Source organism: Colias philodice, chromosome 7 (genome assembly GCF_061535455.1).
Source record: "Colias philodice isolate Cphi_HAF_F1 chromosome 7, ilColPhil1 Martin Lab GWU primary, whole genome shotgun sequence".
Lineage (NCBI taxonomy): Eukaryota > Metazoa > Arthropoda > Insecta > Lepidoptera > Pieridae > Colias > Colias philodice.
This window is the reverse complement of record NC_143092.1, coordinates 4,779,276-4,802,554: the sequence shown is the minus strand read 5'-3', so window position 1 is coordinate 4,802,554 and position 23,279 is coordinate 4,779,276. Positions and strand designations below refer to the sequence as shown.

Sequence of the window (23,279 nt, the reverse complement as noted above, 5' to 3'; positions counted from 1 at the left end):
TGTACCAGTCGCGAAGTGTACCATTTGAGAAGTGTACAAGTTGCTAAGTTCACCATTTGAGCATGGTGTACAAGTTGAGAAGTGCACCAAGTGCGTCAAACCCATTATATGTAGGTAAATTATCATGTTGTTAATGGTTAAGATTTGAATGCATTTGTAGATTGTAATCAGTTATTAATTTCATTACTCATATATAGATTCAAAAATAAAACTAGTGAAGTAGTGTTTATCATATATTTGGTTCATTTATTTATAACATGGTCCCAAGGAACATAGGAAAATACTAAAATGTTGAAATGTTTTCATAACTTAAAATTTTACTTATTATTAAGTAGAAATTATTTAGATGGATTGTGATACTATTTTTATGTTGTTTACATCTTTATTTTTGTGTAATCCACATAACTTTCACATGTAATTGTCATACACATTACAGCAATAATATCAAAATCTAAACAAGTAACACAATGCACATAAAATTTAACTTATAACTAGAAATTTATAAAAAAATATCACACCACGAAATTCAATGTCAAAGCACCATTCAAATATTACCATCACACCAAATCAATATTAGGAAAATTAATATTTAACACACATTAATAAAAAAATATATAAAAAATGCATCAACAAATAATTTAAGTTGCCTCTATATTATGTTAAAACTAAAGAACATCAATGTATAATATTTTTACACATTACTTATTATGAAACATCATAATATAAGCATAGTTATTTACATGTTATGTATGCTTGTTAATAAATTTTTTAAACCGAGTCTTCTTTGTCATTTCAACCACCTACCCATACACCAATGCTTAATTGAATAATACCTAAGGCCGTAAGACCAGCATACTGACCAATCCAAGTACAAAGGAGAATACTAATTTGAGGTTTGATCCAATGTGAAGCCATTCAGGCCACTGTGATTTTACTACTTGTTCAGGTTGAGTGGGCAGAAGCAAAGCTGCTATACAACATATACTAACTGCAACCGCTACTATGTTTATTGGTTGATGTTCTCTGAAATAATGAAATTAAATTATTATAATATGTTAAATAGTTACACCACTGTAATAAGAGACGACACAAGGTCTTTAAATTACAACATTGTGGTTTGTCCTTGAGCCTTGAACTCAAAAATATTATATGTAACTTATTTATTTAACATATAAAATACATAAGCAATTTAAAATTTATAATATATTTAATAAGTTGAGTGTACAGGTTTAACTCTATATGAATAAACTAGACTGATCTAAATTGGTAGGTACTTACCTATGTGATGGATGATTGCATGTCCCTTTTGAATGCTCTTCTGATGGCCTAATTGGGGCTGGCCTAGTAGTTAATGGATGAAAATTGTCTCCAAGGCTTTCTTGATTAATACTTAATGGTTCACCGTCTATCAATTTTGTAGGAATATCTCGTTTACCCAGTGCCTGTAAAACATTACATACATCAATATTGAAACATGTATTTCAGATGAATAACACTAAAAAGGTGATAACAATGTTACCTGTTGTGTGTTTTTGTCATACATTGTTATCCTAAACTTCTCTATTGTATTGCAATGCGACACTGAAGGCTGCGTATATCGCACAACTATATCGATACAACTTTGAGGAGCAATCACTCCTTCTGGGTCGATAACAGTAAATTTGTTTGGTGAAGTACATAGTACTGGAAAAATTCATAAATCTATTTAATAAAAAACCACCTCGACTATATCATAGTATAAGTTTAGCTTATCATACCTTTGAAATTCACAGAAAAATCGTATGGGTTATACACAGTAAGTAGTTGCTTGTGTGTATGCCTAGCGTTTAAATAAAATTCTAATGAAACAGGAAATACAAACACTGGAAAGTTTTTCATTTTGCGAAAAGCTGTAGCAGTCACTTTTTTTTTCAATAACAAAGCGAAAACAGAAACACAATCACAACTCCGTGGGATTTTTGCATCTCTAAATTTGTTATTTGACACTGACACTGACTTTATGTCAAATGTCATATCTACAAAAATGACCACAAACCACCACAAACAGACACAAAGGTTCAATAAGGCTGTCACTTCACGAATCATTAAAATGTAAAAATTATCTTTTATCTTTTTTTTTTTATTGCATTCGATTGCGAAATTTGGTATGCAAATAGTTGAGGCCCAAGGTCAAACTTAACTACTTTTTTTTTACCATTTATGCCTTGATAATACAACGCTTTGTCTGAAACACGGTGTTGTGCGATTCGTGGAGAACATCTACAATCGACATCATTACTTTTCGTTGACTAAATTGGAAAGGGATGGAAATTTCTATAAACTTTTATTAAAAATTTGTTATCAACTTTACTTTTTTACCTAGGGACAGTTAATTGGGACACTTGTACTTTATTCACCAAATATATGTTGAAAATATTAAATGAATAAAAAAACCGTACAATATAATAATTTATTGAGCTATATACCAAATACACGTCTTATAGGAAACTAATTTTGCATTTTCACGATGTATGTGCTTAAAAAGAATAATAATGAGGTGTTATGGCAGATTTAGTTTTGAATATAAATCCTTGAGTGTTATGCAAAAACTTTTTTTTTTTAAAATACATTTGCTTTTGTTTTATGTAAACAAAAGCAAATGTATTTTCACAAAAAAAATTATCAAAAGTAATTGTCAATTAGGCTTTGGTTATAAACAATAAACAAGAATCTACACTAATACGGATATAACATGGCAACAGCGGGGTCCTCTGTCTCAAACGTTATGAGGACATCTTTAAATTTGTCTAGTAGCTGCATTAGTTGTGACCGAGTGACATTCTCCATAAACATTATTTCTTCTAGGTGCTGTTCACCACGAAAGTAACCTGAAATAAAAAAAAATATTATTATGAAACAAATACATTTTTTCTTAATTTTCGTCACCAATCATAATGAATTTATGAATACCTTTTTTATGTAATTGTGCGAGTAACAATAAATCATCGGGGTTTTCAGCTGCGGGTATTTTAGCGAGCACGGCTCTTTCTTCCGCAGTGAATGTATCGAGAAGAGATTCAGTTGTCGGCGGATCGTTGGGCAAGCGACACGCGTCCACTGCGTCGCAGCCGAGCGGCGCCGTCCATACTGTTGGTGACTGAAAACTGTAAAAAAAACACAAAAAGATGGTTATTTTGATCTATGAGATGCGAAAAATACAGACTGCATTTAAAGCGACATAATTGAATGTAGGGCATGGACCAATATTACTCTAGAGTCTAAAAAGAAATTTTATTAGAATAATTGAAAATCATTAAATAAAAGAAAATTTTTAATTGAAAACTGTGTACCATCAGAATAGACACAAAAATTTAATGATGAAAATTACTGTCTAGTTAAACTGATATGTGGATATTTTAGCTTTACCTACCTCATTTCACTTTGTAACTTCAAATTCAGCGACACACCATTCTTCTTGTCCACACCATTACTTATGCCGTGATATTTTTGTCTCGGCGACACATCAGCATCACTTTCGAACCTATCTTCATCACTACTCGCGTCCCTTAGACCATCCTTTAGGGATAAATCCGACAATCTTGAAGTCAGTGATTTTTCCTCTTTACTATGATCATTGTGACCGTTGATATCTGTGTGTTCATTTACGTGATCACCATTCATGCCATTGCCATTTATATTATTTGAAATTCCACTGTCAACTGAATTCGCTTGCTTCTTTTGTGGTTTTTCCTTATCACAATCACCATTCATATCGGTTTTAATAATGCCATCTACTACATCAACTCCATCGTCGAATGAATGATTGGCGGAATCGATTTCATTGAATTTATCGTATTTTGTGTGGTCAGATTCTATGACAATGGGCTTTGTGTGCGAGAAATCAGTTTGGTTCAGGTTGTTTTGTGTGGGATAGTCATTATTAGAGTCAGGGAATGACTTGATAGTTTCCCGAGTTTCAACCGGCTCAGGGACATTCAATTGCAGTTGGTTCAATGATGAAAACGATATGCTGTTTGATTGATAATATGTGTCATGTTTTTCACAATAATATTCTTTTCCATCTGAAATATCATAAAAAAAAATATTATTAAAATATTAAATTTTTAATAGTTTTATTACGAATTTTTATACACATTTAATAAGTTACTTTGTATCATTTAAAATATTCTGGATTAGATTAGATATTTTGAAACAGTTAAAAAGTTGAAACCTAGCGCCTGCGAGTTGTTCTGGTGGTGGTGGCGCGGCCAGTGCGGCGAGTTGAACTGCACGTAGGTGTGCAGCTGCAGCAGCAGGCGGCGCTGCAGCAGCCACGCCACGAGGCGCGCGAGCCGCCCCCCGCCCCGCGCGCCCCACGCCCCGCTGCGCGACACGTACCACAGCGGCGCGGGGAGCGAGAACTCGCTCAGCATCTGTATCAATTAAAAACGCTAGTATTAGGTGCAGCTGTAACTGGGTTCATTAAAGCAGCTCGACGGAAAAGTGTGCTTTTCAAATTTTGAAGCGTGAAAGCTAGTAATTTTAAAATCTGCAATTTTGTTCTGAAGTGACTTAAATTTATTTTCAGTGAATGAAGGGGCTACTGAAAAACAGCGCTTCACAAGTGTAGCACATGATGAAACCATTTTTGCCACCAAGCTGATTAGACATAAGTACCATTTTTATTGTATTTTATAATATTTCGTATTTTATATAATTTTGATGGTCCAAATAAACTTTTTTTTTCTTTGAACATCGCAAAAACACTTTTTTATCCCTTAACCTTGAGAAACTTTTTTTAAAGTACCAGAATGGGGAGTTTCGCATTTTATTGTCATTTAAATTTTGGACAATTTTACCAATATTCAATATGACAATTTTAATAACATCACTCTTTTTTCAGATTTTGTTATTTTAATTAATTTTCATTTATAATTCAAAATATTGGTGTTACCTGTAATAAACATAATCCAGGGAATTCCTTTGCAAATTCCTCAACAAGTGGTGAATGTATGTGGATATTAGCGGCCGGTGATACAACATACACATTGCCTTCGCATAATGGATATATAACTGTAGCTTTCGCCCAATATACAAGGTGACCAGTTAACTGAAATGCCTGCAATAAGCAACATTATTTTTTTTATTTCCTACTTTATTTTTAAGTCTTACAACAGATGAAACCTGTGATAATTATTATTTCTGAGTGGCATACGTAATTTTTTAAGTTTTAATTATTAATATTTTTGAGTGAACAAGAGACACTTAAATAATTTTTTTATAACTTTGATACATGTCTATTATGTTTATAATAGCAATTTTTCCTTACCTGTGTTAATGTTAAGTCAGCTTCAATAGCCAATGTTTGTAAGCTCTTCAATGGGCTGTATAATTTTATTAGACGGAGTAGCGCCGGACTTCCGTCTAAAGGTATTGATTGTAATAAATCATTTGGATTCACCTGAATTAAAGTATAGTAATAGTAAATTTATGGAATATTTGTTTTCTTGATAAATTATTTGTTAGGACACTGAATGTTCAGTAGTTTAGTATGTGTTATTGTTTCTACAAATGTAATCTAATTGATAAAAAAATATCATGAAATATTGTGAAATTTATACTATAAAGTATTCTACAAATTCTTCCAATAAAAGATTGTTGTTGGTTATGAAAAAATAATAGAATACTAATTTTGTTACAATAGAACATTTCACTAAGGAAGAGGAAGCACTTACCATAAGCAATATTCCATGGTAAGGCCTGAGTTTGAGAACACATTTGTCTATTGTTTCTGGTTCTACAGAGAGGCCTCTGTTATGAATCTGATGAGCTTTGTGCGGTAAACAAAATGAGAGAAGCACCCATTTATTTATCCTAACTTGAACTATACCTGAAAATTAAAATATGACATTGCTTAAGAAATCTTGTGTGGAACTATGTAATCTCATAGAATAATATAGCTTGCAGACAATAAATTGGTTAATCTTATAAATCTGAATAGATGTTAGATACATACAGAAGAATAGATTAAGATAGATAATTTTTTTAAGAAGTATCCTTAGTACCTACTACCTATCAAATAATATAATTAACTACTACCTACTTTAATTAACAATTCATATATTTCGTCCTACCATACCTGTATTACTTAATTCTTCAAACACAGACTTCATAGATTTAGCCAGAGAGCTTCTTTGTAGTATCAAATGAAATGCGTTCTTGGGCATTGGTTCGGAACCATTTTCAGTGCCTTGTGTTGTCGAACTGATGGAGTGTCGCGAATTGCTTTCATATTCATCGTTTTCCCCATTTATTTCACTATCTAGTGCTGATACTTCATCATGTGCTGCTAACTAGAAAAACAAGGTTACACTATGAAAATAAGATAAAATTATCTAAGTTAGTTGTTCCCTGTTGGACAAAAGCATGTGATTGACATGTGACATGATATAAAACTTACAACAGTTATTTCTTTAGATATGTGAGAAATTGAGAATTAAATTGTTTGACTAACTTATAAAGATATGGAAAAAAAGACAAGTGTTATAAGTACCTACCATGATTTTCATTTCTTCAGTCAAATAGGAACATCTTTTTTCTTCGTGCCTTAGTGCTTTTCCCAGCCTTTTACTCAAATCATAGTAACATTTAACTGAAAACAAAAATAAAATAAGCTGTACAACAACAGTAAAATATAAAAAAGCAGTTTGGAAAAAAAATAGTGAATTTAGAATGACATTACACAATAATTTTTGCTTTTATTATACATTTTACATATTTAAATTTTAATGTAGTACACTATTATGTATTTTAGAGCGTATACGCACTATGCGGGTAGCCACATTGCGGGTAGCCGTCCGGCTGACCGCAAGCACAATTATGTACGTAATATTCATTTCTATGCGCATTGCGATGCGGCTACCGCAGACCTATGATGACCTATGATGCAAGTCTAATGTGTTAAAGGTTAAATATATTTGTCCTTATTACATTATATACTCACAAAATAAGCAAGTATTGCACTACTTGAATTAATTTCATTATTCTGCAAGGGTCATATAATGTGCATATAATCTACATATAAGTCTCAAAATGATTTATATCAACCAAATCCTTTAAAAAGGAATACACAATACTTACAAATACATAAACTTAATACACAAATTTCTAAGCTTTATGAATCATCGCCTATTGGCCCAGGATTAATTTAAGGTATTGTAATTGAAAATAACATTACTTACCTATTGAATGGCTAGCCGACGCTTGTAAAGCAAACACAATATTAATGAGTATCATAGCTGCAGTGTCATGAAGCAATGTTGGATGGCCAACAAATCTGACATCATTCACTTTGAGCTCAAACTTTCTGTTGCAAAGCTCTGCTTTCACAGCAAATAATGTTGATAACATTTCATCAGTAAATCCACTTAGTTGGCCTGGAAAAATACATGTAAAGTCATTCTAGAATCATTTTGATATATCATATAATATCTTGTATGACGCACTAATTAGAAAGAATACATTGATACAAATATTGCATAGCATAGAATAAAAACTAGCTTTAATTTTCTATAAACTCCGCAAAGGAGATCTTGCGGGTATGTTATATTTATGTTTTATGTTAATTTCAACTATTCAAATTAATGATACATAGATAGTATGTTCAACATAATAACAAATTGCAAAGAATGAATCACATAATAATGAATAAATTATCTTAAGTCGTAATTTATATTACCAAGTTTACAAATCCTTTAAAACGAAATAATATTTTAAATTACCTTTGCAAATATTAGAAGTTTGAGATTGGGGATTTTGCAATAAATCTTCGGTAGAGTTGATAGCGTATGGGTTGTGACGACCACATTTCTTCTGTTTACTTTCATCTTTGTTTTCTGTTGTATATGGATATCGAAATAGTAATCTATCTCCTTTGCTATCCGACTTTACGAAAAATATATTCAATGGATTAACTTCCATTTCAATTCAATTATATGATACGTAAACAGAATAAAATTTATATTTTCCTACTTTTGTTAAATAACTCGATAGCAAGACTTTCATGCAAAGGGCACTCGAATAAAAAATTAAACGATTTGAATTGTTTGAGGTCTTTGCACATTTTACAAATAACAGCACTAGATGTGAAACTATTTATATATAATTGAGTTCTTACTGCGTTCTATTGTGTTATTGTGTTACACACATAAAATATTTTTGTAATTAGGCTGCAGGTTAGTGTTTTGCTTTTGTAATGTGTCAAAATTTTAATGACAGTAGAAATATGTCAATTTGACAAATTGACATAATATGTGAATTAATGCTAGGCGTCCATTAGAGACGGATCGGAGCGGGTCGCATCGCAACGGGCCGTCTCTAATGGACGCGCTGTTTGCTCCTGCGTCCACCTGTACGGGGTGCGGCGGACCGCCTAGGCAAATTTTATCTAACAGACGCTCGCCGCTCACATCCGCCTGCCTGCGTCCACTAGACGGGTCGGGGCGGGCCGGGCCGCAGCGCACCGCCGGCAGAAATCCGCCTGCGAAGCGATATCCGCCAATGCGTTGCGGCCCGCCCCGACCCAATCCGTCGCTAATGGACGATGTTTCATACAAAACATAGGCCGGCGTATTTTTGCGTTGCGATGCGGCCCGGCCCGATCCGCCTAGTGGACGCCTAGCATAATAAAAGATAAATCCACAGAAGAAAAATATATTTATTATCTCTGTCTCAAATGATAGGCACTCGATTGTCTATTGTCGAACGCCTTTATGAAATTGACTGTGAATTTGACATTTAAGAATAAGAATTGACGTTTATTGACGTATATGTTTTGCTGTATTTTGAGACAAATTATATTCCCTAATTTGTGAATAAGTTTAGGACCTCATTTAATAATATAGAGCATTAAATATGAAAGTAAATCCAGAGAAAATATCCTTGGAAATCGACCAAGGGATTATTGAAAGCGAAGAGAGAAGATGGGGCTTACCACTGCGTGAAGTTTATAAACATGGTCTATCATTTTATAAAGGTAAAGGAGATACATATTTCACTGTATTTTGATTAAGCTCAGGTAATTTTAAAATTCAATTTTGATGTAGCATCTATATTAGGAGTTACAGGAGTGACGAATTTAAGTGAGAATACTCGCTCAATTTTTACTTCACAATATTCCTTTTTTATATGAAAAATACGTTTTCATGGCATAAATTGATTAAAAAATGGCATTAATGGGGTTGACTTTAGAAACGTGCGGCACGAATTTCGGCGCGATTTTAATTTTTATCGATCGATAATGATGCCCCGAAACATACATTAGCGGCTTTTCGTGCGGAAACATGTAATTACAGAGAAATCTTTTTTTTAATTTTTGAGATTATGTTCAAAATTGTTTGAGTTACATTGACAAAACTACAAGAATTGTGTTTGAAAGAGATAACAAATGTCTTAATGTACATATTAAAAACCATAGTTCATTCAAAAGCATGTTGCTGAGGGGACAACAATTCATACGGGTTATTGGCGAGCATAGCATAAGATTGTTTGGGGCAATATGGGTATGTTCATAAAAAAGTTAATCACTCAGACCCAGACAACCCATTTGTTGCCTCTGACCCATTTGAGTCCCAGTGGCATGTTGTAAAAAGATTTTTTAAAAAAGATAACTATAACCACCCAGCAAACTTCGGTGATAATATTATAGAATATGTGGAGACGATGGGTGGAAATAAATAAAATGGATCCATTCATTGCCATTGTAAATTGTATCAAACATGTATACAAGATTTGAAAAATAATTATTTAAAAAAAATGTTTTTATTGTATGTAACTAAGTATATTGCACACAAATTGTTAATCACAGAACCGAATCTGTCCACCCCGATTCCACGTGGTACTTGTCTGTCATACACTAGAGTGTATTTAAAAAGTCGGAGGCGCGGAGGAGCGTGGCGCCCGCGTGTGCTGAGGAGCAGGCAGAGTCAAGCGAGCCGGAGTGGCTGAGGCTGGTCGCCAAAGGCGACCAAAAAGCCGAAGCTACAAAGGCGAGTGAAGACTCCTGCCTGCAACGAGGTACACGGGGGCAAGCGCCACGTTCTGCAGCGCCGGAGCAGTCAAGAAAGCCCATAATCTTCGTTATATTTCTAACTACATCACTACATAGTATAAAACAAAGTCACTTTCTCTATCCCTATGTCCCTTTGTATGCTTAAATCTTTCAAACTACGCAACGGATTTTGATGCGGTTTTTTTTAATAAATAGAGTGATTCAAGAGGAAGGTTTTAGTATATAATTTATTAGGTTTAAGTCAAAGCGGGCGAAGCCGCGGGCGGTAAGCTAGTATAAATATAATCTCAAAAAAAATTTAAAAAAAAATAGAAGGGGGGGTTTCCTCACCCCCCCACTTTATAGGGGGTCTCCTCTTACCTCCCCCCTCCCTTTCCCTCCCCTCCCCCCCCTTAATTCGTGCCGCAAATTTCTAAAGAAATACCCATTAATGAATTGTGACGGCAATGTTTTTAGGCATAAATTCATGCATACTCAATTAATATTCAGTTAATTGCTGAAAATATGTGAATTTATATTTACACAAAATAACACACAATTTTACAACATCATTTCCCTAAATTATGAAACTTGCACTATTTCAATACAAAATTATTTTATGCTGTAGGAGTGTAGGTCATTACTGCTATAAAATTCTAATAAGTAATATTTATTTTTATTTTTAAAGTTTTTTTGTTCAATAATAAACGAGTTGGGATATCATATACCTATAGGCCTAATTGGAGTTATAAACATTTTTTTTAATAGATGAGTAATATAAAACAAAATAGAAGAAAATTTTTGTACTGATTATAAATAATGCAATTATTTTAAGCCTATGCTTATTCCAATTAAGCTTAATTAACTTAGATATTTCTTTACAGATAAAGAGGGCAAGGCAATGCACTTAAGTTATGAAGATAGATTAAAATTAGTGGCATATACACAACAGGCAGCTCATGGGCCGTTGGATGTTAATTCTGCTCCACCATTGGGAGTTTTGGATGTTATAGGCAGAGATAGACGAGCAGCATGGCAGTCGCTAGGTCAGACGTCACAAACACAGGCTATGGCCGGATTTGTGCATACAATAGACAGGTATTATAATTACATTGTTGGTATGGTTGTATAAAATTTTTGAGCAAATATTTTTTTTTATTTTTGTGCAATATATTATTTACGAATAATAATAAATTTTTAATTATTTTTCGCTCCCTTATTTTCTTTCATATTGTGTAAATGTTTTTCTGCAGATTATGTCCCTTGTTCAGACCATACATTGAAGCAATTCAAAGAGACCTTGAAGATAAAAAACAACAAGAGTAAGTTTTATACTATTAATAATTGCTCTTTTCCTGATGGTCTTAGAATTCATAAAACCCTTTTTTAATTTTATTTCTAGGATGAAGAAAGAACAAGATGAAAAAAGTCATGTAGAACTAGAAAATAGGATAATACTTGAAGAACAAAAACAAACTAGAACTAAGCTAACAGAGGAGCAGCAAGTGTGAGTAAATGTATAATCTACTTTACATAAACTGTTAAAAACCGATAAATTTTACAAATAATAATAGAAAATATATTTTTATTCTTTTTACCATCTTTCAATGATTAGCACATAGTTAATGCAAAACTGTACAATAAAATGTATGGCATTTTTATCAATGCTAATTGCCAATTCCTGTGACTTAATTTTCCTAATTATTTAATTCTTTTACATAGACAGGATGTATTTAATTTATTTATTTTATTGCAATTCAATAATAGAAATCGATGAATATAAATTTCAATGCAAATTTTCTTTTAGGCAAAGGATAAAAGACGCGCTCAACGCGCAGTCTTACGAACAGTTTTTGCAATATGCACAACAGCAGTTTCCAGGCAATTTCGATCAACAAGCTGTTCTTATACGCCAATTGCAGGATCAACATTACCAACAGTATATACAACAATTGGCTGTTGATGAACGATTAGCAAATTCTAATATAAATTGCAAAGAAGACTTGGAAAAAGAAAACATTGAAGTTACGAAAGATTGTAATTCGAATGAAACTGAAAACATTCTGGATAATAAGTATGTGTTAATTTTTGTATCTATATTATCTTAATTTTTTGTGTACTAAACAGGTAAATAATTATTTCAATGTTTATCAGATCAATGCAAACATTGGAGAAAGCTGAAATAAGTGATTATAATGACGAATCAAGAGAAGATGAAGGCGAATCAGAAATTGATGGTAAGTCCACAAAATAAATTGAAATAAAGAAAATCATTTATGCTATGATGGAATAGTAGTAGAATATTATACGAAGTAGACGAAAGCCGCAGTTAAAATCCTGCTTAAAAAATTGGTTGTTTGTAAAGTAGGTTTACGATCGAGATGTTTACGTGATAACGTCTTATTGGTGGCAGCGCTCGAGATGAGACGGGAGATCGGTCCGTCTCTCTCTCGTTATACCTGCGATCGCGCTCGTGAGGTTTTGGTGTGACACAAGTTTCTGAACATGTCACTCCACTAAAACGATTTTAAAAACCTTATCATGTTAAAATATTTTTTCTTTTTCTTTCAACGTTTGAAAAAAACCAAGATGGTCTACCAGTAGAAGAAGCCCGTATGTGGACTCGCAGTGAAGTGCAAGAGTTCAAGGAATCGGCGCGTGCCCACGGCGGCATGTTGACCGTGGGCCACGGGGAGACCGTCACGGTCAGAGTGCCCACGCACCAGCGGGCCAGGTCCATTTGTTGGGAGTTTGCGACCGACCACTATGATATTGGTACGTTATTTGTAGCTAACTAAAGAAACAAAATTTTATGTAACTAGCTTTCCGCCCGCGGCTTCGCCCGCGTTTTCAAAGAAAAACCCGTTCCCGTAGGATATCCGGGATAAAACCTATCCTATGTCCTTTCTCGGGTATCAAAATATCTCCATACCAAATTTCATGCAAATTGGTTCAGTATTTTAAGCGTGACTGAGTAACAGACAGACAGAGTTACTTTCGCATTTATAATATTAGTATGGATTTATTTCTACTGAGTGACTTAATAGATTGTCGAATCATACTGCTACAATTCCTTTCCACAGTAACTTCGCATGCGAGCATAAATAAAAATAAGGTTCCGCGATTTTATTTATCTTTCTAACGAAAGGATACCTGGAAACATGCCAATTTGTATTGGAAGGAAAGAAAATATATTAAATGTGAATATTTTTAGGTTTCGGCCTGCACTTTGAATGGAGCAAATCTCCCACAACTGAAGTGACAGTACACGTCTCCGAATCTGATGATGACGACGATGGTGATGATGATGATTATGGTGAAGAAGGTAATTCATCATTAATTTCAATTATTGAAGTGAAAACTTCTTTAGCGGCGTTGGGTATAAAATCTTAAACTCGCGTCAGGACACGTGGCCTGATCGAAAAAGCGTAAGACAGATGTTTTTTTTTTAGCCCTTATATTCCATGCGTAAGACGGATACCATTCCAAAATATCAAACATGCTGAACGTTAATAATCAAGTTTTCACTTCTGCCGGCACTCCCTGAGTGCAACCCGTCTTTTTTTGTTTTATTATATGTATTTCATTAATTATTATAAAAACTCGGAATAGGTTGCAGTCATTGCCCTTAGTTTAATATCTAGTGATATGGCGAAACATGCAATATTTTACTTTAATTAGCTCTTTGCAACATTTTTTGTAAATTAGTTAGACTTAACGACATAAGATATAAATAAAGACCTATAAATTAAGATAAAATTCTAATAGTAAATTGCTTCCCCATTTGTTATAAGTGAATTAGTTTTTGTTTCATTTTGAATTAGAAACATATTAATTATAATATTTTGATTACAGAGTATACAATCCGTGGGACAGATCCAGAAATTGGTGCAGATAAAAGAGTTTTGGCGAACTCGAGGCCACTAGTTAGCCTCGTAGTGCCCATATACAGACGCGATTGTCACACTGAGGTATGTATATTATGAGTTAGTCTTTAGTTCTTTATAGCAACTAGCTTTTTTATAGCAAAAGTCAAAGATGAATAAATAAATAAATAAATAAATAAATAATAGCAAACTAGCAAACCGGGCGAACTCCGTTTCGCCACCAGAGACACCTTTGCTTTGTGGTCGCGCCAATATAAAAAATATACGTAAATATATTCTCGATATGAAAGTGGACTGTATTTTGATCTACGTGGTGTTCGCAAAGAGGGATAGACAGGATCATACGGCACGTACCTCGTCGGAGGGAGTAGCGTCCAGAACACACGCGCCGCCACGCGGTCAGGGTCCTCCAGCTCGCGGCGGGCAAGAACGGCGTCCAGTCCCACACTCCACACAAACACACACGCGGCGGTGAGCGCGACCAAGGGCCGGGGCACGGGATACCCCGGTGATGTTACAAGGGCACAATGCCTGATGATCTAGAGAGCCTCGTGGAAGCTCTCCGGCGGTGGCCGAGTCCCGAACCTCGCGAAGGCACGGAGCGAACCCGACTGACCGCAGCGACACGAACGTCGCGTTCACGTCTTATTGGACGTGTCACGTGGTTAGTGACCACGCGATGATTGGTTGTGCTCGTATGTAGGGAAGGATGAAGGAACACACCACAAATAATAAACGTTTAATTTCTACATTTACTATTTTAATTATATTGGCGTTACCATATCCACCCGCCCTAAATGGGTCACCATTTAAAACCAATCATAAGATACAGCGAAAAACTATGACTCTAGGATCGCATAATGCGCGCGGGTTGATAAAAGTCCTAAGAGCCACGGCGGTAATATAAATAACAAATTCTATGACTCTAGGATCGCGTAATGCGAGCGGGGTATATAAATTCCTAAAGTCACGGCGGTATTATAACTAAGAAATTATAAACGAAAGCGGTGCAAAACTTAAAATTAAACTTAACTAACTGCGGTAATATACTAATGCGATATAACTATTGTCTTGGAAGCGGACATAAACGAACGACCGGGCGAAGGTAAGTTCCCTTGGCGGTTCTAACTGTACAAACGCGCGCGACGTCGTCCTTTGAAGGATGTACTTTCTCTACGACGGCTAAAGGCCAGGTTAGGGGCGGTGCATTATCATTTATTACAACCACGACCGTTCCAGGAGTAATAGGTGTGGAAGGCGTATTCCATTTCTGCCTAACCTGCAAACCGTGTAAGACGTATTCCAATCTCCAACATTTCCAAAACGACTGGACTAACTTGTCCAGTAGCGAATGCCTATCAAGCAAACTGACGTGATCAGATTTGACTTGCGGCGCGGGCAAAGCTAATAAAAGCGCGGTAATTAAAATAACAAGAAACAAATGTGTTATAATATTCATATTATGTTTAATATGATAATAATCAATGATCATGATAATTATGTGATCATTGTGCGGCAATATCACTGGATGCTTATGTGCATATTCCAGGGCGGAATCGCATAGACGTCCAATAAGGATAAGTCTGTTGCGAATAAAAGGCCTCAAGCGGTTGAGAGCTTGCGAATAAAATTTATAAAAGAGTATATTATAATACTCCTCTGCAAAATAGTTATTTTGCAGGGCGGGAATAATTTTATTCTCGGCGAAATTAGGTTCCTCTACGGTCATCATAACACCGCGGCGGGGTAATAATATAAGGAACCTATGAATATAAAATACACGACGCGCCGAGACGCGAAGGGCGGTATCGTATAAAGCGCAATGCTTTATAGGCGGGCACACAGTGTGCGCTAATAATTTTCGTTCGGGAATGTCTGCAATAGACTCGCCATCGAGACTCTTAAGAGGCCAATCAGATGGGTCCGAACGAGCCCACTGGGGTCCGTGGAACCACAGAGGGTGCGGTACGAGATTTTGTGGCGTAATGCCACGCGAAAGAATGACAGCGGGATTTTCAATACCAGAAACATGGTAGAAATTATCTGATGGGATGTTATACACGACTGTGGGAGCAGCGTAGCCCATCATGTCCCACAGACGGGCGGTAATTGACAAGATGAAGTGCTTAGTGCACATCACATCGGCGGGAGCGGTAATTTTAAAATAAAAATAATAAGCAACAGTAGACCAATGCAGACTAAGTAATTTATGTTGCACGGTCTTATCAAACTCCACCGCGGAGGGTAAAAGTTTGTGCGAAGCGGGAAGATTATCTAACACATTTTTGCTATTACTATTCCATTTAATAAGATCCCACTGAGCTCCCTTAAACAAATCGATGAGCTGCTGCGACGCGGAAACTGCTTCACATTCCGTGGGAATAGAGAAGGCGATATCATCCATATACAACGAGGAAGACGCAATGCCACTCGCTAGCGGATATTTCGCGCCGTCATCTTCTACGAGCTGTCTTACCGTGCGCAGTGCATGATAAGGACTAGACTTGATGCCGAAGCAAACTCGATTAAATTGATAAAGAAGCAGCGGATCCTGCGGGCTGAAACGATATAAAAAACATTGAAAACGACGATCAAACTCACGCACGAATATCTGCAGAAACTGTTGGCGGCAATCGGCGGTCATGGCAATCGCGTGGAGACGAAAACCTAAAATTATTGTAAACAAATTGCCTTGTAAATTCGGCCCAACATGCAGAAGGTCATTCAATGAACGCTGGCTTCCAGAAGTTGGCATGCTAGCATCTAAGACCATGCGCAGCTTAGTCGACGATTTATCCTCGCGCAGAACAGCGTGATGCGGTATAATATAAATAGGTGTAGGGTCACGCGGATCATACGGAGGCGCGGGTGATATATAATTTTTCGTTAGATAATCTTTTATGACGTCATCATATGCCAACCTTAATTTAGGTGAAGCCTGTAGCTTTCTTTCGAGGCACATGAAACGCCTGCGGGCAATATTAAATGAGTCACCGAGAGTGTAGAAATCATCCTTAAATGGAAGCGAAACAATATATCTACCACTCACGGGATCGCGGGTTGTAGTTAATTTATAATATTCTTCACATTCAACATCATCGGGATGTTGAACGGGCGGTGCGGTAGGAAGCTCCTCGAGCTCCCAGAAACGCCTGACTAATGAGTCAATAGCGGCGGTCTCTTGAACGTGACAACACGTCAAGGGCGGTTTATGTATGTTAGGTATGGTGGGTACTGAACCCATTATTACATAGCCTAACACCGTGCGCAATGCAGCGGGCGCCGACGAGTCACGAGATGCATGAACTACGTCGGGGAGAAGCAGATGAGGGAACAGAGAAGCACCGATTAATAAATCGATTTTATTTGGCGTACCAAAACTCTCATCTGCGAGCGGTAAATGCGAAATATGCGATAAGACAGAAGTGTCTATAACAGCGGTAGGTAGTAAATCCGTAACATGATCAACAACTAGCGGAGAAATATTAAAAGATATGTTGTTGTCAAGACGCGAATAAAATTGTATATTTACGGAATTACTATTTATAATTTTTTCTGAACCACCGAACCCCTTAATAATAGTACGTTCGGTTTTCTGCGGTTTAATACCTAAACGTTCACAACATTCATTCGTAATGAAGTGACTTTGCGAAGCGGAATCTAAAAGCGCGCGAATAACAAGCCGTTCGCCTTTACAATTATAAGATACGACTTCAGCGGTTGATAATAAAATAGTACATTGTTTATTCGCGGGCGCGTTGCATTGAAATGCGTTATCAGTATCAGCTGTATAGCTAGCGGTACATAGCGCAATGTCGGAGCGGACGCACTCGCCCGACGCGGACGGCGCAGGCAACGGCGGTGTGCTGCGCGGCGGGGGGTGAGACGCAGGCGCGGGAATAGAAGATTCGCGTTTCAAATGTAACATTGTATGATGTTTTAATTTACAAATGCGACAATTAAAATTCGACGAACAACTAGAAACTCGATGTTTTATACTGAGACAATTTATACACGCGTTTCTATCCTTTACGTATTTCAAACGTTCCTGCGGACTCATTTTATGAAAACTCGAACATTTAAATAAATGTTGATGCGTAATATTTTTACAAAGACAACTATGAGCGGAATCAGCGGTTGTTACGTAAGACTGATACGTCTTAGGCGGTGCGGAAGAAGTATTATTTAAACTGCGGTTATAATTATTATACTTTCGAGGCGGTTTATTTATTCCCGAATTTGTGGAAGGATGAATGCGTTCTAATACCTTCGCACGAGTTTGAATAAATTGAACTAAATTATCAAAAGTAGGCATTTCACTACCAAACTTTGTCTCGAAAGCGCGAACAGTATCTGAATCTAACTTCTTCAACGCGATATGAACAATCATTAAATCTGTAATATTATCTAACTTTATATTTTGTAAGGCGCGCACTGCGCTAACAAAGTTATCTGTAAATAAATCAAAGTTTGTTGCGGACGGAGAATGCAAAGGTTTAAAATCAAACATTTGATTTAAATACGCGGAAACCAACATACGTTTATCATCATATTTATCTTTTAAAGTTTGTAATATTAAATTATAATTTTCAGCGGAGGGGGTTATACCAGCTATAACAGTTGTGGCCTTCCCCGTTAATTTACCTAGTAAATAATATAAACGCTCGGCATCTGTAAGGCCGGGATTGTTATGAACAACTGATTCAAAATTCGAAAGAAACAGCGGAAATGAGCGAATATCACCCGAAAATGGTACTAATTCGATAGGCGGTAATTTAGGCCTATTTTTATGCAAATTATTAATATCTCCGTGTGACGGACTTGGTTGCGAATATTGCGATTTAATTCTTTTAATCCTGCTATATAAAGACTCGAATGCAACGAGGCTTTTATAATCAGGTTTCGCGGTAGGTGTTAATAATAATAAGCGAGTATTGTATTCGTCTAAACACTGTTTATAATCATCGCGTAATGATTCTATCTGCGCGGACTCGTCAAGGAAACTTTCCATAAGCGAGGCGTTGTTATGAACGTTCAAAGACAAATCATAAATTCTTTGCACCATTTCGAATATAATTTCGCGTTTAGCTAATAACATGGATAACTGCGAATCATTTATATCTTCCGAATCATTAACATCCGAAGCGTCACTATCAGGTAACTTAGTCATTTTCTTAGGCGGCATTTTTAATAACAAAAGTATATATTCAAACAGAGAATGTTACAATACAAGTTACAATAACAAGTAATACGACTAAATAAAGTAGGTCAGCGACGCAAGCGTAATATGAACCGAGTATGAATTTTCAATATGGTCGGATTATAACAGCGGATCGCGGAATGACCTAGATAACGTTATAAATTTCGAGCGCGGGTAGCGGATAAATAAATATGATGAAATATGTTCGATTTATAATGATTTTAGCGTTATAACTGCGGATAAACGATATGAATATAGTTTTAATTAACTATTTTAATAATAATATACGCGTAACTTAATGTTACGGGCGGAATAAAATATATTTTAAGCAAAAAATAATAGATGACGCAATGTCGATCTATGCGGTATATTATAGTTATTTCACAATGAATGTACTATTAAATCGCTTATTAGGGCCTACAATGAGTATCCTAATAAGGGCGGGTTTAAAATATATTTTATATGAATAGTAGAAGACGCATTGTCGTTCTATTATATGCGGTATATTAAATAGTATTTCGCATTGAAGATACTACTAATCGCTTATTAGGTCCTACACAATGAGTATCCTAATAAGGGCGGTGGAATCATCAGGTATTATCCTGCTCGAAGTGACCACTCAATGGTTACTATCCGGGTCGAAGGTACCACTCAATGGTTACTATCCGGGTCGAAGGTACCACTCAATGGTCGCGCCAATATAAAAAATATACGTAAATATATTCTCGATATGAAAGTGGACTGTATTTTGATCTACGTGGTGTTCGCAAAGAGGGATAGACAGGATCATACGGCACGTACCTCGTCGGAGGGAGTAGCGTCCAGAACACACGCGCCGCCACGCGGTCAGGGTCCTCCAGCTCGCGGCGGGCAAGAACGGCGTCCAGTCCCACACTCCACACAAACACACACGCGGCGGTGAGCGCGACCAAGGGCCGGGGCACGGGATACCCCGGTGATGTTACAAGGGCACAATGCCTGATGATCTAGAGAGCCTCGTGGAAGCTCTCCGGCGGTGGCCGAGTCCCGAACCTCGCGAAGGCACGGAGCGAACCCGACTGACCGCAGCGACACGAACGTCGCGTTCACGTCTTATTGGACGTGTCACGTGGTTAGTGACCACGCGATGATTGGTTGTGCTCGTATGTAGGGAAGGATGAAGGAACACACCACAAATAATAAACGTTTAATTTCTACATTTACTATTTTAATTATATTGGCGTTACCACTTTGCTATAATCCTCACGGAGCCCGAGACCTATCCAACGAATGCAAAACTGTGGAAATCGGTTCGTGCATTCTGGAGTTATAGCGTCAGGAAGGAAAACCCGACTTATTTTTATATAGTAGATATGAAATTTTTTAAATGCAAAAGAATGGAACAGGCATATGTTGAAGCGACATTAAAGTAGATAAATAGATAATAGACAAATTACGGTAGAAAAAACATGAACAGAATAGAATGCTAAAGTGGGTAGGTGAAGTTCTTTGTTTACTTTAGTAGTCAATAACAAGACTTCAAAGACGATTCATGTTGCTCATCGGTAAAGCATTGTTAATGCATTGAGATAATATTACTACGTATGGAGGAGACACCACGAACAAAATCTGTGCGCCATTTTTTTGCTCTAAGTTTTAAAAATTATTATCTAGTTAGGTACTTACCGATGAAAAGTTATGTTAGTCACTTTTCCGTATTATTTGTATTATTTTTGCAACACACACGAAGGCATTTTTGATGCGTTTCACTTTAAAACAAATAAAAAATGAGCGTGCAGTTATATGGCTTATGTTGAGCGGAACATAAGTGATGTAGGCGGTGTCGTCTCCATATGTAGGTATATCTCAATGTGTTAATGTTGAGATATTAAGCTGTTATAGACATTGTTACAAACTCTTAGATGTTTGGATGAACAAGAAAAATTAATATGTTTAGTAGCTGTTAGTTTAATATTACCTAGCTATGTTTCGGGCTACATGACGTTGCAAATAATATCTAAGTTGTTACATTTTATTTATACTATTTTTTAAAGGTATATGCTGGTTCTCACACGTATCCTGGAGAAGGCGTCTATTTACTTAAGTTTGATAACACATACAGTTTATGGCGATCGAAAACTTTATATTATAAAGTTTACTACATTCAATAAATTATGACACTGACTCATATTCGATGTTATAAAAACTATTTAAGAATATTAAATGTAAATAAAACTGACTTCTCAAATGCAACTCAATTTGAGCTACATTCCGTCGGTATTAAGTGCATAATTAAAAAACATTAAAATATATGTAGTGCCACAGATCAGGTAGAGCTTAAAATTGAGTATTATTTGAGAATTTGGATATATATGTAATAGCTATAATATGTGTAGTAAATTATTATTATCTTATAAAGCCATCTCTAACAAATTATAATTTATTTAATAGGAGATTTCCCTCCATAAAAAATGAACACTTGAAACTCCGAATTATACTGTCACAATTGTTTGTCTGTAAAAACATTTATTAAAAAAATCATGACATACTTAGTCGATAAGATGGATGTATAAATTATATCACTGTCTAATAAAGAAGAGTCTAAAATAATTAAGGCTGTTGCCCAGCAAAATATTTATGGATAAACTTGTATTATTTTTGTTTCAAGTAAACATGACGTTTCTCATGTCTTATTATTTCTATGTAAGAAACTATGTTTATTGATGTTGTGTTGTTAGATTGTAATTGTGTTGGTTATCATAACTTTAAAATTTTAACATAATATAAACCATTAAGTTTTGGAAGGAAATAGACTTGAAGAATATTTTTTTTCTTAATAGGTATCCTTGTATAAGTGCAGTTATATTTATTTAAAGTACATTATACCACATCAACTCTATTTATGTCTATACAAATGCCATAGTAATCTAAACAATTGAATATGTTAAGAACCTATGTAACAATTAACCTTACATCGTTTGTATGTCTCCTTTATATGTCTCCTTTATAAATAATTTATAGATATCTTTTATATAGCGTACTTGTATCTAGTTAGCATAGTAATTGTTTCGTTGATATATTATACGTCTGTAAAAGTAGTTTAAGTCCATACTAGAAGTATTATATTATGTGTCTATTATGCATTTGTTACGATTATAGTATTAGAAATTAGAAGAATTTTAATTATTTATAGTTCCTCTATTCATTATGTTATAATATTATTATATTTATTAAATAAATACATTATTCTTGTTATATATTTGTGCTGTGAAACATTATAGCGATCTAAGATTTGTACTTAAAGCCATTCTCTAAATTTGAACACTTTTATATTTTATTTATTAATAATAAATAGCTTGGCAAAAACAGTTTGACATGTTGAGAGGTGAAACTTATTTTTATTTCTTATCTTATATATAAAAATGAATCGCAAAATGTGTTGGTAAGCGCATAACTCGAGAACGGCTGAACCGATTTCGATAATTCTTTTTTTATTATATTCCTTGAAGTACGAGGATGGTTTTTATGTAGAGATAACGTAAATATGTACCACGGGCGAAGCCGGGGCGGACTGCTAGTAATCTATATAAACAAAAATAAAATATCAAAACTGTTTTCGTCTTGCTATATGGTGTAGGCATACGCTTTTAAGTGGCAGCTTCATTTTCTCTCGTAGAGGGAGAATGTACTAGAGATCACATCGGCGTATACCCGAACGAGATGGCGAATCCTTACGTCAATGTTGCCAACTATTACAAAAACTTTTTATCCGAAAAACTGGCAAAATATCTATAAATGTTTGGGTATTTTTTTGTAAGATAGGTTTATGAAGAAAAAGACAGATTTGAAAAGATTTTGTTATTTATTAACTTAACTAGCGACCCGCCCCGGCTTCGCACGGGTGCAATGCTGATACTAAATACACTACAGAAAAATTATGAACGTTGTATATAAAAACATAGCGGCCCGCTCCGGCTTCGCACGGGTATAAAATATATAGCCGGGCGGCTGGCCGGTACCGCGGCAAACGCTACGTCCCGCAATTTTTAAATCTATACTAATATTATAAAGAGGAAAGGTTTGTATGTATGTATGTATGTATGTATGTATGGTTTTCACGCATAAACTACTGGGCCGATTTTGATGAAATTTGGCACAACCTTTTATTGCGAAATATGTACCACGG

At 35.6% G+C, this 23,279-nt stretch overlaps 3 protein-coding genes across 4 annotated transcripts; 1 reads left to right on the top strand and 2 right to left on the bottom strand.

The window, feature by feature from the left end:
• Positions 1–220: 220 nt before the first annotated feature.
• Positions 221–1,972, bottom strand: LOC149487021 (motile sperm domain-containing protein 1-like). Its single transcript, XM_089697233.1, has 4 exons — positions 1,758–1,972; positions 1,520–1,683; positions 1,279–1,442; positions 221–1,023 (listed from the first exon to the last, which is right to left on the bottom strand). Exons 1-4 carry the CDS (start codon positions 1,876–1,878, stop codon positions 834–836), a joined length of 639 nt encoding a protein of 212 aa, XP_089553359.1. The 5' UTR covers positions 1,879–1,972; the 3' UTR covers positions 221–833.
• A 463-nt stretch (positions 1,973–2,435) lies between these two features.
• Nprl3 (GATOR complex protein Nprl3) lies at positions 2,436–8,242 on the bottom strand. 2 transcript variants are annotated; one of them, XR_016315865.1, is made up of 12 exons: positions 7,761–8,242; positions 7,221–7,415; positions 6,537–6,631; positions 6,119–6,332; positions 5,715–5,869; positions 5,309–5,440; positions 4,934–5,098; positions 4,211–4,412; positions 3,410–4,061; positions 2,950–3,143; positions 2,623–2,867; positions 2,436–2,592 (listed from the first exon to the last, which is right to left on the bottom strand). XR_016315865.1 is itself a non-coding variant. In XM_089697229.1 (11 exons), the coding sequence occupies exons 1-11, from the start codon at positions 7,957–7,959 to the stop codon at positions 2,716–2,718; spliced, it is 2,355 nt and encodes a 784-aa protein (XP_089553355.1). In that variant the 5' UTR covers positions 7,960–8,242; the 3' UTR covers positions 2,436–2,715. The 2 variants fall into 2 exon arrangements, 1 of the variants encoding a protein (XP_089553355.1); XM_089697229.1 differs by having other exon boundaries at positions 2,436–2,867.
• Positions 8,243–8,878: 636 nt separating this feature from the next.
• LOC149487019 (Golgi resident protein GCP60) lies at positions 8,879–22,535 on the top strand. The gene is made up of 10 exons (XM_089697228.1): positions 8,879–9,013; positions 10,912–11,125; positions 11,281–11,349; positions 11,430–11,534; positions 11,835–12,101; positions 12,182–12,264; positions 12,617–12,802; positions 13,242–13,352; positions 13,883–13,998; positions 21,148–22,535. Exons 1-10 carry the CDS (start codon positions 8,893–8,895, stop codon positions 21,262–21,264), a joined length of 1,389 nt encoding a protein of 462 aa, XP_089553354.1. The 5' UTR covers positions 8,879–8,892; the 3' UTR covers positions 21,265–22,535.
• Positions 22,536–23,279: the final 744 nt, after the last annotated feature.